Here is a 16521-nt window from a genome sequence, read left to right as displayed (position 1 = left end):
ACAACTTATCATTTTGCAACCACGAAAGTCCAGTGTATTCCCCAAATTCACTCCCAAAGCATTACTTCATTATCACAGGCTCTGTAAATACACTTGCAAGAAAAAAGGAGATGAAGTACATGATTATCAACGCCTGAGTCTCATTAATTCATAATAGTAACACCTGTTACTCTCAAATAAACTTGATTTAAGCATTTTATAACATTAATGAGAGTCAATAAATATCATTGAGACTACTGGTAATTAGAATAAATTAAATAAACACATTTATCTAACCTTATAGGTGTATCTCACCGGCTTTTCAATGAACATTTCACTAAAAAAACAAATTGATCGCCCTCATCAAGATGGCCGCTCGATATGGACATTTTCACGAAGAGCATTGTGGGAGCTTCCTGACGTCAACTACTCTTAGCCAATCAGCGTCTTTCAATTTTTCCGTATCGTGAACTTTGGCGCGCCGCTTTGAAAGAATCAACACATCAATGAATATAAACGATCATAAGCATTGATCAGCTTTAAAGGCGATCGATGAGGACGTGTTTTATAGTTGTACAGCTGGTAGTGTTTGTTATTCATTAGATGCGCGTGAGCTTGCAGTAATCGGCTGCAGAGATCCTGCTAAGTGCACAGGATGACGTCTACAAAAGAGATCAAGCGTAAGTTATTTTCCATAAATCCGTAAATAATATTATTTTTGGCCATCGACTGTGATTTATTGTCATTTATTGTTCACTACTGATGAAAAATGTGTATTTTATTGTAACCCACACCATCCACACATTTATTTGTATCATTTTTGTTTGTTTACATATGTCATATATATATGTATATATATATATATATATATATATATATATATATATAAATACAAACACATGCACGTGTATATATTTAATAAAAAAATTATTTTTATATATAAAATATATTTACATATAATATAAAATATACTAATATACATAAATGTATATACATGTAAATATTTTCTAAAAATATACTGTATGTGAGTGTATTTATATATACATAATAAATAAACACAGTACACATAAATATATTATGCAAACAAAAACTTTTATTTTGCATGTGGTTAATGCGATTAATTGTTTGACAGCACTAAAAAAAAATATATATATATATATGTAAATATTCATTAATATAGTAAGTGTTATATTTTTTATATGTACTTATAGTAAATAATACATATATTTAAAATTTACTATAATATATATTTTAACAGTTATGTTTAAAATTCTCTCTCTCTATAATTTGCTATAATATAGATGTATAATAATAATAATGTTATTTAATATGTATTTATTTTTACAGTTATGGTTTAGAATAATATACTAAATTATACTAATATACTACATTATTCTAAATTATAGTTGTAATAAATGAGTACCAAATAAACACATTTGTACAGGAAGATATCCTTTTAAAAATATAAATTATATTATTATTTATATATAATTAGTGACTATTATATTACATTTTATATAAAATTTATTTTCAGTATATTGTGTATATTTTCTATTTACTGTGTTAATGTGTTTATTTAATCAACTGTGATTTAATATAATTTAGTGTAATTATGCATACGTGTATAATTCAAAATGTATGTATATAATATTTGTGTATAAGTTGCATTTCTTTCTTCATGTGTTCGCAGTACTACAGAAGGCCAAGAGTAAAGCTCAGAGCAGCAGTAACCTGAAAGAAGAAGCCAGTTTGTGCAATCAGCTCGGGGAGGTTTACGCTAAAACAGGTAAAACAGAGACTGAAGCCCTTAGTAGACTTAATAATAAAAGTGGCTTAATAATTAAAGTTCTGGTGTCTTATCCTGAAGGCTGCAAGTTCAACCCGTAGACGTTCACCATTATTGTGACAGATGTCAGCTGAATGAATGTATTATGAGTTAATCAGCCTGCTCTTGTGTCTTCTAGGTGACTATCGCGCTGCTATTGAAGAGCATCGGCAGGAATTGGAGCTGTCTGAGATTCTGCATGATGTGATTGGCTCTGCTGTGGCCAATAGGAAGATTGGAGAATGTTATGCAGAACTGGGGAACATCGAAGCGGCTCTGAAGGTTTGCAAGTGCATGTTAGTTAGAAATGGAGTGATTGCATGAAGTGCAGTCATTGTCACATGGAGTTTCTCTCTCAGCATCAGAGGCTTCATCTGAATCTGGCTCGCTCCGTGCATGATGCAGCAGAGGAGCAGAGGGCTCTGGCCACTATTGGACGCACATACCTCTTCCTGTTTGATTCGGACAATTCACAGGACAGCTTGAAGCATGCGAAAGATGCATTCAAGAAGAGTTTGGCCATTGTGGATGAGCGCCTGGAAGGTTAAAGAATGAATTTATACATATAAAATTACATGGTTAACCTGGTCACTACTACTAATATGTAGTATGTGTACTATGTTTGCTAAAAAAGGAGATAATGTATACAGTATATCTGTTTGTGCAGGTACCGTATCGTCACGAGAGCTGAGTGAGATGAAAGCCCGTCTCCTGCTGAATCTGGGCTGTGTGTATGATGGGATGAAGGAACCGCAGCGCTGCAGTGATTTCATACGACAGAGCATCTACATCGCAGAGTAAGACACTTTTTGGTTCATAAACAAGTGAAAATGCAGTGTTTGCCAGTGGTCAAAAGTAAAAAAAAAACAAAAAAACATAAATAAAGAAAGAAAAAGTCTCTTATGCTTACCAAGGCTGCATTTATTTGATCAAACGTATAGTAAAAGCATTGATTTTGTTAAATATTATTACAATTTAAAAGAACTGTTGTCTATTTGAATGTATTGTAAAATGTAATTTATTCCTGTGATCAAAGCTGTATTTTCAGCATCATTACTCCAGTCTTCAGTGTCACATGATCCTTCTGAAATCATTCTAATATGCTGATTTGCTGCCTAAGAAATATTTCTTATTATTATCAATGTTGAAAACGGTTGTGCTGCTTAATATTTTTAAAATTCAGAATAAGATTTTTTTTATTTAAATTAATACTTTTTATTCAGGAAGGATGGATTAAATGGATCAAAAGTGACCGTATAGACATTTAAAATGTTACTTTATTTTTTTAAATAATAATAAAATAAAAAAACTTTACAAAAAATGTAAAAACTGTTTCCAAAATTGATCATTATTAAAACGAAAAAAGGAATTAAATTTTAAACCAGCAAATGAACTATGCAACAAATTGGTAATAATTTAAATGTAATATTTATAAAATTATACAATGTAAATATATTTATTTTTAACCTTTATTAGGGCAGCTTTTTTTGTAGGTTAAGTGTTTTATAACATAAAACGATATTTGTTTTTATTATTTGAGTTTCAGCACTAAAAGTAAAGGATCAAAATTTCGTTGTAGAATTAATTTACTTAAATAAAACACTTCATTGTGCTCATGTTGGTGCAAAACCATTTTGGGGACCTCTTTTCCTCCAGGAAAAACAACCTTCTAGAAGATCTGTATCGTGCCAACTTCAACCTGGGCAGCATTCACTTCCGCAACGGGCAGCACTCGCGCGCCATGCGCTGTTTCGAGCAGTCGAAAGAGTGCGCCCGCAAAATGAAGGACAAGTTCAGTGAGAGCGAGTGCTTCCATAGTATCGGCAAGGTAATGCTCTCCTAACAGCAATATCATCATCATGTGCTGGTCTTTACCTGTGTAGTTTGCTGTTTCCTGTCCCCTTTAATGATTTTTGACAGGTGTGTTTTTTTTGTGTATATCTGTTCAGATATTGCTTCATCTTGGGGATTTTGTGGCGGCGCGGCGTTCTCTGAAGAAAGCCTTCTGTCTGGGCTCCCAGCAGCCTTCTGATCGTGAGGCTGTCAAGAGAGACTTCAAACATGGTGAGATTAAGAACATCTGTGAGGGAGTTTGACAGATTGTGTCAGATCAGGAGATCCGACAACGGTTTATCTCGTAAAGCAGCACAGCTTAAGGCTGAATGCTGATCTCATAATGGAGATTTTCAGTTAGAAAACGCTAAATCAAAGCTCTGTGGCTTCTAATAACAGTATTAGCAGGCACTGACATGGTGTTTGACTGAATGTGTGTCTGATGCAGCAATCCGGGGCTGTCAGCTGGAGCAGACGGCGACAGAAGTGACGGATAAGTTTTCCCATGAGGCCATGGATCTGTCAGAGCAGCTGGGAGATCTGTACTGTAAAGTGGGCTGCTATAACAAGGCTCTGGAAGCGTATCAAACACAAGTAAGATGTACAGTGCACCCAAAAACTATTTTAACATTGCATTTTAATATTTACTTTAATTTAGTTTTTGTTTTTTTTAATTACATTTTTATTTTATTATTATTATTTTAGTATATTTCTGTGTGAGCGTAATTGAAAGTTCTTAGCTCATGTGTTTGTGTACCAGCTGGCGTGTGCGGAGGCTATAGGGAAGCCTGCTCGTGAGTTAGCCGTTATTTACGTGTCGTTGGCGGCCACATACACAGATTTGCGACAACATCACAGGGCCGTGGAACATTACAGACAAGAACTAAAGCTGAGAGAGGGCAACCCTAAAGAGGTAACATGACCAGAGATGAGAAACTCCTCACAGTTTGTGTGTCAGATCTGTGGTACATCACAGTGACACTGCACAAACCTCTGAATATTTAACTCGTTATCTTGTGCTTGTGTTGTTCAGGAGTGTGAGACGTGGTTGAATATAGCTGTTTGTGAGGAGGAGATCGGACAGCCTATGGAGACACTCGATCACAGTTTCAGTGCTGCTCTGAGCTGTGCTGAGAGATCAGGGCTAAACAAACTACAGGTTGGTTCAAATAATGCTCACATGCTAGTTTAATGTGCTTAGTTTACGTTTGACAGTGGTACTGGTACTGGCTAGTGGTCAACCAACATTTGTGGTGACTGATGCTGATAATTTAGAAAGCAGGGTGGCCGATGGCCGATATATAGATGATATCACACTATTTAATTGAAAGATAGTATGCAAAAGATTTCTGCAATTAATATTCATATTTATTTATATATTATAATGTATAATTCCAAATATATTTATATATTTTTTGGCAACACTTTAAAAATGGTGTACCATTAGTTAATGCTTTTTAATACATTAATTAACAATGAGCAATACATAAGTTACAGTCTTTATTCATCTTTAACATTAATAAAAAATACTCTTCATTGTTAAAGGAGCACTCCACCTTTTTTGGAAATAGGCTCATTTTATAACTCTCCAAGAGTTAAAACAGTTGAGTTTTACCGTTTTTGAATCCATTCAGCCGATCTCCGGGTCTGGCGGTAGCACTTTTAATTTAGATAATTGAATGAGATTAGACCATTAGCATCTCGCTCAAAAATGACCAAAGAGTCATAGTGTTCGGGGCCCTGGGCAGGCAGCCCATGTTGCCCATTAGGATAACGTGGCCCTGTGTATATATACCGTGAATATCACATTTATGACAGTGATTTGTATACAGTGCAGAATTTCTTTTTAAATCCATGATTTAATGAAGTTTACATGCAGTTGTATGTGTCCAGTAACAGCAGTCATGAACAGAATACTCTGGCCTATTATGCCAAAATTGTGAGTTTAAACCTTAGGGGTCGGTCATGAATTAAAACCATGTTACCCTTGAGGAAGACACTTGACTCTGTTACTGAACCTACAATCTAAGTCTGAATGTCACTTTGAATAAGAGAGTATTTGTGAAATGAAGACGAGTGATGTAGTTGCTGTGTGTGTGTGTGTGTGTGTGATGTCAGAGGCGTGTTTTGAGAGCGTGGCTACAGGCCCAGCGGCGCTGCGGCTCCTCACAGTGTGATGACACTGAAGCTCGACTGATGGAACTGTGTGAGCCTGATGGACTGAGACTGGAGGACAGTGAAGAGGAGGATGAGGAAGAGGAGGTGGAGAACAGTGAACCACTGGAAGACAGTGACATCCAGTACTCAGACTCCGGTAATATATACACACCCACACACACACACACAGAGTTTAGAGTGCTTTAAAGGGATAGTTTACCCATAAATGACCCTCAAGTAGTTCCAAACCTGTATGAATGTGTTTGTTCTGCTGAACACAAAGGAAGATATTCTGAAGAATGTGGGAAACAGAGCAGTTCTGGGGCAGCGTTGACTTCCATAGTATTTTGTTTTCCTACTATGGAAGTCAATGGTGCCCCAAAACAGCCTGATTACAAACTTTCTTTAAAATATCTTCCTTAAATCCGCAGTTCTGAGAAATAAAGTCAGAGCTGCGAGATAAACGTTTTTTTTTTTTTTTTTCAGAATTGCGACTTTATATCTCGCATTTGTGACTTTATAAATCACAATTCTGGTGGAAATGGTTATTTGTATTTATTAAAATTTTTAATTAATCTTTGCTTTTATATTTTCAGTTTTCATTTTAATTTAAGTTTTATTTCAGTTAGTTGCCAAAGCAATTTTTTTTGGAGGGGGGGGGGGATTTTAAGTTTTATTGTTTCATGTAATATTATTATTTTATTTTATCTCCATTTCAATTAATAAAATAAATTTAAAGTTACATGTTCAATTAAGAAATTATGCAATGTGTTTTTTTATGATGAAAAATAATGACATGGTCCAGTTTGTTTTGATGTAATAAAGATGTTTATTCTTGCATGTTATCAGGATGTTCGTTTATGTCTGAGCGAGTGAATAATCTGTTTGTGCAGATGAGGATCTGGAGGGTTATGATAAGATGGTGACGGGCAAGAGGAAGACGCAGAGGGTGAGATCTCAGAGTCTGTGGTTTGTGTTGCGTTATATCCTCATCTGATCTTGTTTGTTCGGTGTTGTTTGCGCAGTGGAACCGACGGAATGAGAAGGGCGAGACGGTTCTGCACAGGGCCTGTATAGAGGGAAACCTAAAGCAGGTTCAGTACCTGCTTGACCAGGTGGGTTTTGCTCATGGTACTTCACTTTTTAAGAGTGAGATGCGTTTTAAAAGATTTCTGCTTTTGCCCTTCTTGAGAAAGTATTTGATGTGTGTGTGTGTGTGTGTGTTATTCTCTGACAGGGTCACCCTGTTAACATGAGGGATTACTGCGGGTGGACTGCTCTGCATGAAGCCTGTAACTACGGCCATCAAGGTACTGCAGTCTGCGAGTTTAATATGGACATTAGATAATATAGAGAAAGAGAGCTTATCAGAGAAACAATAATCTGTTTATTTCAGAGATTGTAGCTTTACTGCTGGATCGGGGAGCGAATATAAATGACGCCGGGGGTCGAGACTGTGAGGGTGTCACACCCCTTCATGACACACTAAACTGCGGCCACTTCCATGTCGCACGACTGCTGGTACGGAGAGGAGCGTCAGTCACTGTTCGCAACAGCAAGGTCAGGCAAACACACGCTACACTTACCTATTAACCAATACACATAGATGTGAATTGGTATGTTTAATTACATATGGTTCATATATAAACATTTTTTTAATTTAACTTAATTTATTTGAGAAATTAATACTTTTATTCAGAAAAGACGTGTTAAAATGATCAAAAGTGAGAGGAGAGGCATTTATTTCTTTTTCAAATAAATGCTGTTCTTTTCTGTTCATCAAAGACGTTTTCATAATTTATTATAATAATAACAAATATTGCTTGAATGATATTAGAATAATTTCTGAAGGATCATGAGACACTGAAAACTGGAGTAATGATGCTAAAAATTCAGCTTTGCCATCACAGGAATAAAATATGTTTGAAAACATAAAAAAAAATTGTAAATTGTAATAATATTTCACAATATTACTGTTTTTACTGTATTTTTTGATTAAATAAATGGTTTTGTGCATTTGAGCAGCCTTGGCAGGCATATACAAGATTATTTACACTAGCATTTTATCATAAACACGCCTCCATTCATGAACAAAACAGTTTTGAATCTATGCACAAAATTCTTATATGTACATATTTATCCCCGGGCGGATTTATAAATGGCTGCCCACTGCTCCGGGTGTGTGTTCACGGTGTGTGTGTGCACGTTGGATGGGTTAAATGCAGAGCATGAATTCCGAGTATGGGTCACCATACTTGGCAGTATATCACTTCACTTCATATTTATTCACAGGGACTCACTCCTCTGGACACCCTGCGTCAGTGGTTTAAGACTTACAGCCGACAGCTAGACCAAGAGACAAAGCAAGAGTGTTTGGAGACTGAAAAACTCATCAAGAGAGCTCTGTCAGGAGACGGTGAGGAGATGAACATTACTGATTTATTTTGCAATATGTTGACAGACATTGCTTATTATATACATTTTTGCATGTTAATGATGGCACATGAGACATTCACAAAATTACTAATTAATTAAACTCTTATTTTGAACACAGAATTACTCAAAATTAAAAACAACAGAAAATGTGCATTACTTATCACAAGTGGGAGCTATCACATGTTGGGTTGATGCTGATAATCTCCAGTTTGGCTTTTTTACTAACCCGAAATAGAATGACAGAATTATCAAGAACAATTGATTTACTTGAGAAAGTTTTAGTACTTCAAAAAGAAATCTCAGTACTTAAAAGTTCTTGTCTTCTTCTTCTCCTGTAGTCTCAGTTGTATCAGCACTTCCACGGCAGCAGAAGGTGCTTCAGGACAGTCAGTTGTTTGATGCTGAGTATTCAGAACCACTGCTGCAGGAGTCACCGCCGTCACCCCAGCGGGTCACTCCCCGTCCTGCTCCAACCGTCCCAACTCCAAAAAACTCTGCTCCCCGACCCAGGGTCACCTCAGGCCCAGCCCGCCGGCCACGAGGGATGGAAGCAGATGTTCTGTATGGGGTAAAGTTGCTTTTTCTGAAACAATTGTTCAGTAGATTTTTCTAATTTTTAAATTTGTATTTGTTGCTTTTGCTTCAGAACAAGAGCAGTTCTTCAGATAATTCCGACTATGATTGCTCGCTCAGTCCTCTTCGTCCCATTCGGTCAAGACCACCAGCTGTCCAGTTCTCGCAGGAATTCCCACCCAGTCAGGATGTGCCTTCTGTATCTGAGTTCAGAGAGGCCACTTTGCCCCCACAGTCAGAATCAGGCAGACTGGAGTATCAGAAGGCCATGCAGAACCTGGGCAGCGCCAAATCCCGCCTCTTCTCTCAGAGCCTATCAGAGCCGGCCTTTACCAGCACGCCAGCAGTCTCGGCCAATAGCAGAGCTGCGCTGGTACCAGAGGACCAGTATCTGGCAGATGATTGGCTGGAGGATGACCTGAGTGATGTGCAGCCTAAGAAGAAACGGAGAGTTTCTGAGCACAACATACCACGGGAAACAACTTCCAGAAATCCGAATCTTTTCTCAGTATCTGCTGAAGCTCCACCTAGAGGTGTGTGACATACGGCACAATCATATTCACTCATTAGATTCAAGATGATTATGAAGAAAACACAATGCAATCACAATAATTCATTTTTATTAAGTAGAATGCTACACTTTGTCATTTTTTTCTATTCATGTTTGTTTTATTTATAGTTCGGTTAATGGTTAATTAAATCCTAAATTTAATATCTAACAGTAATTTTTTTTCTTTTAATTTCTGAGCTCCTTTACATTTTTTTTATGATAAAGTAAAACAACAACATTACCTACTACATTTCCTTAAAGGGGTCATATGACGTTGCTAAAAAGAACATTATTTTGTGTATTTGGTATAATGCAATGTGTTTATGCGGTTTACGGTTCCAAAAATACATTGCTTTCCACATACTGTGTACATTATTGTTGCTCCTCTATGCCCCGCCTTTCTGAAACGATTATAAACTAGGTATTTGTTGCATCCAGTGGGATGAACAATCGCATCGTATGACCCCTTTAAACATGATTAATTATTAGTTTCTGATTAATATGAATATTTAACTTACCATTAATTCATAATGGTAAGTTAAATCCTAAATTTAATGTCTAACAATGAATATTTTTAACCTATTTGAGCTTCTTTAATAATAATTAATATTTTTTTATATTATAATGTATATGGTAATGTAACAGTTTTCCTGGAACGCTTTCAAAACTAACATTTACCAACACTGAAATTAACATTCATTTAATGGCTTCTGAAATACTTGATTCTAGTCGCTGCATTCTGCTACCTGATATTTTTGTATAATATAATATAATGTTATAATTAATATAGAATAGTTTTGAATGACATAAAATAGTATGATATTAATAATATAATTAATATACAGATATTGTTGCTGCTAAACCGTTTAATTGCCAATTGTTAATTAGTTTGATGTCTCTCACTATTTCTCACAGCAGTTCAGAGGTCCTCCAGTAGGGGTCAGTCTCTAAAGACGGGCACTAATAAGTCTCGGCAGGTGAAGATGAATCAAATGCCCGGGATGCTGAATCTAGGCAGGAGGGAGGTCAGCAGGTCACAGAGTCCCATCATGACCCAAGAATCTGAGCCCTTCCATGACCCTGCACCTCCTACCCATCAGTCAATGGTAATGCAGATCAAACTATGCTGTGTTTGGAAAGGCATGCTAGTGTACTGTGTAGTGTCTACTTGGCTATTTGTTTTAAAATGATATGTATGCAGTGTGAAACAGTTTTGAAATATGTTATTACATAATCTCATCACTTTGTATGTTTATTTTATCAAGTGGTATTCAGTTACCATTTTGGAAATAATTGCAGTTATCCTGCATTTTTAACACTATTCGCTTCTTGGCAGTTACTAAACAAATTAGTTAAAAAGGAAGTAACATAATATTTCTATTTCTGCATAATACTACTTATTGTGTTTGATACATTTAGGCCCGGTTTCACAAACAGGGCTTAGCTTAAATTTAGCTAAATTAAGATATTTAAGCAACTTTTACAAAAATACCTTAGAAGAAAACATTAAGGTGTGCATATTGACACAGAAAAATATGATACTGACATATTTGAAGATATGTCAGAGCAAGATATTTTCAGTTGAGCCAGCTCAAGCATTTTAGTCTGGGACTAGCTTAAGCCTTGTCTGTGAAACCGGGGGTATGAGTTAACATGCCAAGGTGTTAGCTTTGAATATCAGACCTTATACTGTTATAATTAATGAATGCATTTCTGATTGCCATTAATAAATAATGATTGTTTTTTAAAGCCACCCGCATCATTCCAGAACCAAACATCCCATGTTCCTGCACCGATCAGGATGAGGGTCAGAGTTCAGGACAATGTCTTCTTGATTCCCGTTCCACACAGGTCTGATGCTGCTTTTGTGTGTGTCAGATGGTGTTTGGTGGTTATGAGTGTGTGTAAGTGTCGATGTTATATGTTGTGTTGTGCAGTGAGGCAGACTCCTGTACGGTGGCGTGGTTGTGTGATCAGGCCGCTCAGCGTTACTATCAGACGTGTGGATTACTGCCACGTCTGACCCTACAGAAAGAGGGCGCTCTGCTCCTACCCACCGATCCACTGCTGGCTGTGCTGCACACCAATGAAGAGGTCAGAGGTCATGGGAGAACATCTACTTATTTTTCTATTGATTGTAGGCTTTTTTTTAAGAACTTGATGAAAAGCAAATAATTTTTGCTTATGCATAGTTTACCTTTTTTTAACTAAAGTATGAAAGCCATGATTATAGTAATTTACAGAGGGATTGTAGCAAAACAAACACACTGTGGGTACTACAGTGTTGCAGCAAAATAAATACTTTAATAATAATAATTACATATTTTTTTTACCAACAATAAATTCTTAATATATAATAGTTTTGTGTATAATATAATACAATACAGTATAATATAATAATAATAATAAAATTAATAGACAGATATTAATGGTACTAAACTTTATTTCCCGTTGCTAATTATTTTTTATGTCTTTCAATTATGTTTTTCATTTATTTATTTATTTTTGGAAGTCTGTGTCACAGTAAAACTAAATAAATATTTGTTTTATTTGAGTGGTATTACCAAAATCATAACTGTATGCTCTAGTCGGTCAAGCTCCAAAAAGAAAAAATCCATTAAAGTAGTCTTCTGAAGCCACACAGTATCCTTGTGTGGTGAACAGGGTGAAAGTTTAAGTTGTTTTCCATTGCAAACCTTTCTTTTTTAATCTTTTTGTCAATCTACCTATTGCAGGTTCTTGCTGAAGTGTGTTCATGGGATCTTCCTCCTCTCCCTGAGCGCTACAGGAAGGCCTGTCAGAGTTTGGGTGTGGGTGAGTGTTGTATCTTTCTTGTCCGGGATCTTTATCACAAAACATGCTTGTTTCATACCATGTCTGTTTCAGAGGAGAACCGGCGTGTGTCTCGGCTGTGTGAGGTGCAGGACAGCAGCTCCTGTGTGAACGTCTGTGGACTCAGTTTGCCTCCAGCGTCTCTGACTCCTCTCCTCCGAGCGCTCAAGCTGCAGGCCAGCCTCACGGAGCTGCGCATCTCTGCCAACCGTCTGAACAACGACCTCCTTCCAGAACTGATGTCTGCGGCGGCCACTATGCCCAGACTGAGGATTTTAGACATATCAGCCAATCAGATCACTGGAGAGGGGCTCAAAAAAGCATCAGACACGTTTGAAACGAAGAGTCAAGTTGCTTTCCCGGCAAGTGCACTTTCATTCATCCAGTAATATAAGATCATCTATTAGGGACGGACGTTACAGAAGTGTTCATATCAGCTATTGGCCATTATTAGAGCATTTCTTACTGAATTTTTTTATTTAATAAAATCAGTTAATAATAGATATTTAAAAGCTCATGTTTAAGCACTTTCCCCTATTTTTACATTAAGATTAACTTTGTTACCATCTTTAAAAACACTGTCATTTATAGCAAATCTCAATATCAATGTTTCATATTGTGTGCATCCATAAGATATATATATATATATATATATATATAGAGCTGAGTTTTAACAAGCATATCTTAGTTTTGATCTCCTTAACTGCATGATCACTCCATCATGCACAAGTCACTCAGTGGTGAGATCTGCAGCTAATGTAAACGTGTGAAGAATGAATATCAGATAAATGTGACTGTCTTGTCAGTATGTGGTCAGAAGTTTTGCTCATCTCTGATAAGAAATGAACTGCTTCCCAATTTTGGTTCAGTGGTTTCATGAGGAAAGCGTTTAATAGTCAAGTCTAAAACAACAAATTCATGAAAAGTATACTGACAGATCACTTAGAACTTGTTGATCATCAACTTATGAAAAGAGTACTGCATAATATACTTTGATAGCATACATTGATTATATATATTATATATTAATTTCCTGCTTTTCTCTCTGTAGTGTCTAGAGGAGTTGATTTTAAGCATGAATCCTCTGGGTGATGGCTGGACGCAGGCATTAGCGAGTCTTCTGTCCAACTGTCCCCTGCTCTCCACTCTGTCCCTGCAAGCTTGTGGCCTCTCTGCACGATTCCTCCAGCAACACCGTCTGCTCTTAGCCAATGCCATGGCCAGTAAGTGCACCATCAGATGCATCTAATCTGAAGTGACCTCTGTTTGACAACCGAATAAAATCATGCTGTTTCTGTACTGTCTGTTATTTTATGCTCTCACAGGCACTGGAAATATGCGGTCAGTGTGCCTCTCCCATAATGCACTGGGCTCCACTGGTTTCGAGCTTGTGTTAAAGACGTTACCGATGCACTGTCTCACGCACCTTCAGCTCTCTGCAGTCTGTAGAGGTCCATCAGACCAGTCTGCCATGGAAATCCTCGCTAAACTTCTGACACAAGTACACTTACTTCCCTCTAGTCCAGTTTAGACTTTTCAAACTTGGAAAAAAAATTATCCATCAGTGTTTTTAAAATGTCATTACATGACTGAACTTTTTTGTTTAATGCAACCTCTGCTCCTACCTGTCAGTAAGTTCCCCTTTCCAAATAATAAAAACAAGAATGTGTGCTTAAGATGTTTAGTATGGGGGTGTGACTTAGCTCTATATAACACACAAAAAAATTGAGGGCATGATTCGAGTAGGCTAAGTTGTCGTAAAAAAAATAGTCACACTTGTGGTCTTCCGTCAAAAATGATCGACCATAGGAAATGAATGGGAAATCTACAAAAACACAAAAATTCTGACAATGTGTAGAATCTACAAATCTGCCACAATGCAGAAAAAGATACACAGCAATGATGGGGTGAAACTCTAAAACATTCAAGAGTGCAAAACCAACACACACACACACCTATGTACTGGTGTGACTGTAACATAAAAGCAATAATTTAACTACAATGCAGTAAAAAAGTGGACAGCTACACTTTAAAACATCAAGAGTGCAAAACAGACACATCCACTCACACACACACACACACACACACACACACATACACAATTATGCACATTCAAATGAATTGATATGGCTATATCCATATAGCCAAAATGAGTCAGAAAACTGAAATCAGATCAGACACCAAAGAATTAAGCTCTGATAAACATTCCTGTTCATTTTTGGCACATTTTTATATAATTTTAATGTTTTGTGTAACAGAATGCTTTCTCTGTGTTCAGGTTTGACTGCAGTAATAATAATTCAAAAACTGACGCTTCAAATCAACATTTCAAGCAAAAAAAATCTAAACCTTTACAAAAAGTTGTCTGAGAATGTCTAAATATACATCTGAACCCACAACTAAAAACAATTAGAGAATTTGTTGGCCTTTTATATAGATCTAAACCATGGAACTGCAGATGTTTTTCTTATTTTTCTCTCACCAGATGGTACTAATCAGGCTTCAAAAATTGGATTTTAAAGGCATCGACTCATGAAATATTGCATTAATTGAAAAGTAACAAAAAATATATATTATAAAAAAATTTTTTTAGGTGTCCAGTCACTTTCGACCGTGAAGATCACAAGTATGACTCCCAAATGAGGAGCACCAAAGGGTTTAATCTCTGCTTTAAAATTGACATAATTCAATTGCAACGAGTAAATAAAATTGACTAAATGTTTGGGTTCCAGGGTGACTGTCCACTCACGCACTTAAACCTGGCTGGAAATGGCCTCACGGACCACAGTGTGCTCTTGCTCGCTAGGTGAATCATTCAACTCTCGTCTTACTGTGCTGAAACAAAATGAATGCATTTATATGCTTATTTCAGTTTGCAGCTTATTGTATATATTATAGATATATTTTGGTTATTTTTAGATGTCTTCCTGTTTGTCCATCTCTTGTGTCTTTGGACTTGTCTGCCAACCCTTCAGTGACTTTAGTCGGCCTTCAAAGTCTCCTAAAAGCCCTCGTGGAGGCCCAACGACCTTTGACCCATCTCAATCTTCAAGGTATTTTCTTTTCATCCACTGATAGTCAGGTTTAATCACCTGCGTCTTGTCAGCTCTGATGCATTTGCCATTTTATTGTGTGTTTTCCTTTTGTATCCTGTCAGTGTTTTGCTTTAGGCTGACAAGGGAAAGGTTGCAGGTTCAAACCCCTAAACGGTGATGAACTTAAGCAAAGATGTTTAAACTCAAATGGAATTTGAGGGTATTTTCCCTGTAATAGGTTTACTGACAATTCAGACCTTGCTTTCTGAGCATCTGATCAAAAATGAGAGAAATTACTGATGTAATTCATTTTTGGAAAAGTAACAAACTTGCAAAAATGAAAAGTTTTTGTATATGTTGTGAAAGCTTATCATGAAGTAGATTTCAAATTAACTTTAAGTGATGACAAATTTCTGACACTTGTGGTCTCACGTCACTTCAAGTATATTTTTTGTTATACAGTTGCGTCTCACAGGAAAAGCGGTTTGAGAAGCTCATTTGTGCAAAGTTTGAAATGCTGGATGTGTCACCACCAGCCATCTTAACAAACTGATAATGATCACTGTTGTTGTGAATGTGACTTGCTGTGTCCTGTAATTTTTGAAGTTCCTCTCGTTCTTCATGGCAGGCTGTCAGGTGTCAGGACCTCTGGCTGATGTTTGTTTGGACAGTCTGTCTGATCACATCCGAGACTTGCGTTTGTGCTCCCAGAGTCTGAATAAACTAGACCAGGATGCACTGCAGCAGAGCTGGAGACGGAGATCAGAACCCATGCATGTGTTTTCTCACAACTCCAAATGCATGCTGAGCATCACCGCAGCTTCACAGTGAACTATTTCTGGCAGTAGCGTTAATCTAATGGACAAATTCTTGGAAACATTTGTCTGTAAATACTGTCTAATTGTAGCATGTGTGCTGTCATGTATTTTTTTTATTGTAATTATTTGTATGGACACGTTTATACTTGTGACTCAAACCCATTTTATTCTATTTAGTCTTTCTGCAAATTGTCTTTTATTGCGGATTATTTGCAAAATGTAAGAAATTATGAGTTTGAAATAGGCAAGGGATATTATTGTATGTGGTGTGGTGCTTATGGACCAAGAAATGGACCAATAAATATTAATTCAAGCATCCTCTGTTTGTAATAGTCTCTCCAAAAATTGGAAAAAAGAAAAAACATCACAAAACATGAGTTCCATGCATTTATTGCGCCGTTATTTAAAGAAAAGGAGAGAGTTGTACAGTATACAACAAATATGCAAAAAAAAAAAAACTAGCTCTAGTGCACTTAGTTCACA

At 36.6% G+C, this 16521-nt stretch overlaps 1 protein-coding gene across 2 annotated transcripts; it reads left to right on the top strand.

Moving 5' to 3' along the window:
* Window positions 1-427: 427 nt before the first annotated feature.
* On the top strand, window positions 428-16356 carry LOC306850868 (tonsoku-like protein; the record flags this gene model as incomplete). 2 transcript variants are annotated; one of them, XM_079386807.1, is made up of 28 exons in its annotated part: window positions 428-659; window positions 1670-1765; window positions 1944-2086; window positions 2164-2347; window positions 2472-2601; window positions 3461-3632; window positions 3754-3868; window positions 4086-4231; window positions 4398-4550; window positions 4671-4796; window positions 5756-5951; window positions 6688-6743; window positions 6820-6909; window positions 7032-7104; window positions 7191-7354; window positions 8087-8210; window positions 8569-8798; window positions 8877-9336; window positions 10269-10459; window positions 11104-11204; window positions 11291-11447; window positions 12089-12167; window positions 12240-12547; window positions 13237-13408; window positions 13511-13686; window positions 14918-14991; window positions 15105-15238; window positions 15849-16356. In XM_079386807.1, the coding sequence occupies 28 exons, from the start codon at window positions 635-637 to the stop codon at window positions 16049-16051; spliced, it is 4278 nt and encodes a 1425-aa protein (XP_079242933.1). In that variant the 3' UTR covers window positions 16052-16356. The 2 variants fall into 2 exon arrangements, with proteins under 2 accessions (XP_079242933.1, XP_079242934.1); XM_079386808.1 differs by having other exon boundaries at window positions 635-659; window positions 10272-10459.
* Between the last annotated feature and the right edge of the window lie 165 nt (window positions 16357-16521).

This window comes from Barbus barbus, assembly GCF_936440315.1.
Source record: "Barbus barbus genome assembly, chromosome: 30".
Classification (NCBI taxonomy): domain Eukaryota; kingdom Metazoa; phylum Chordata; class Actinopteri; order Cypriniformes; family Cyprinidae; genus Barbus; species Barbus barbus.
The sequence above is the reverse complement of the archived record's forward strand: the minus strand, read 5'-3'. Positions and strand labels throughout refer to the sequence as shown.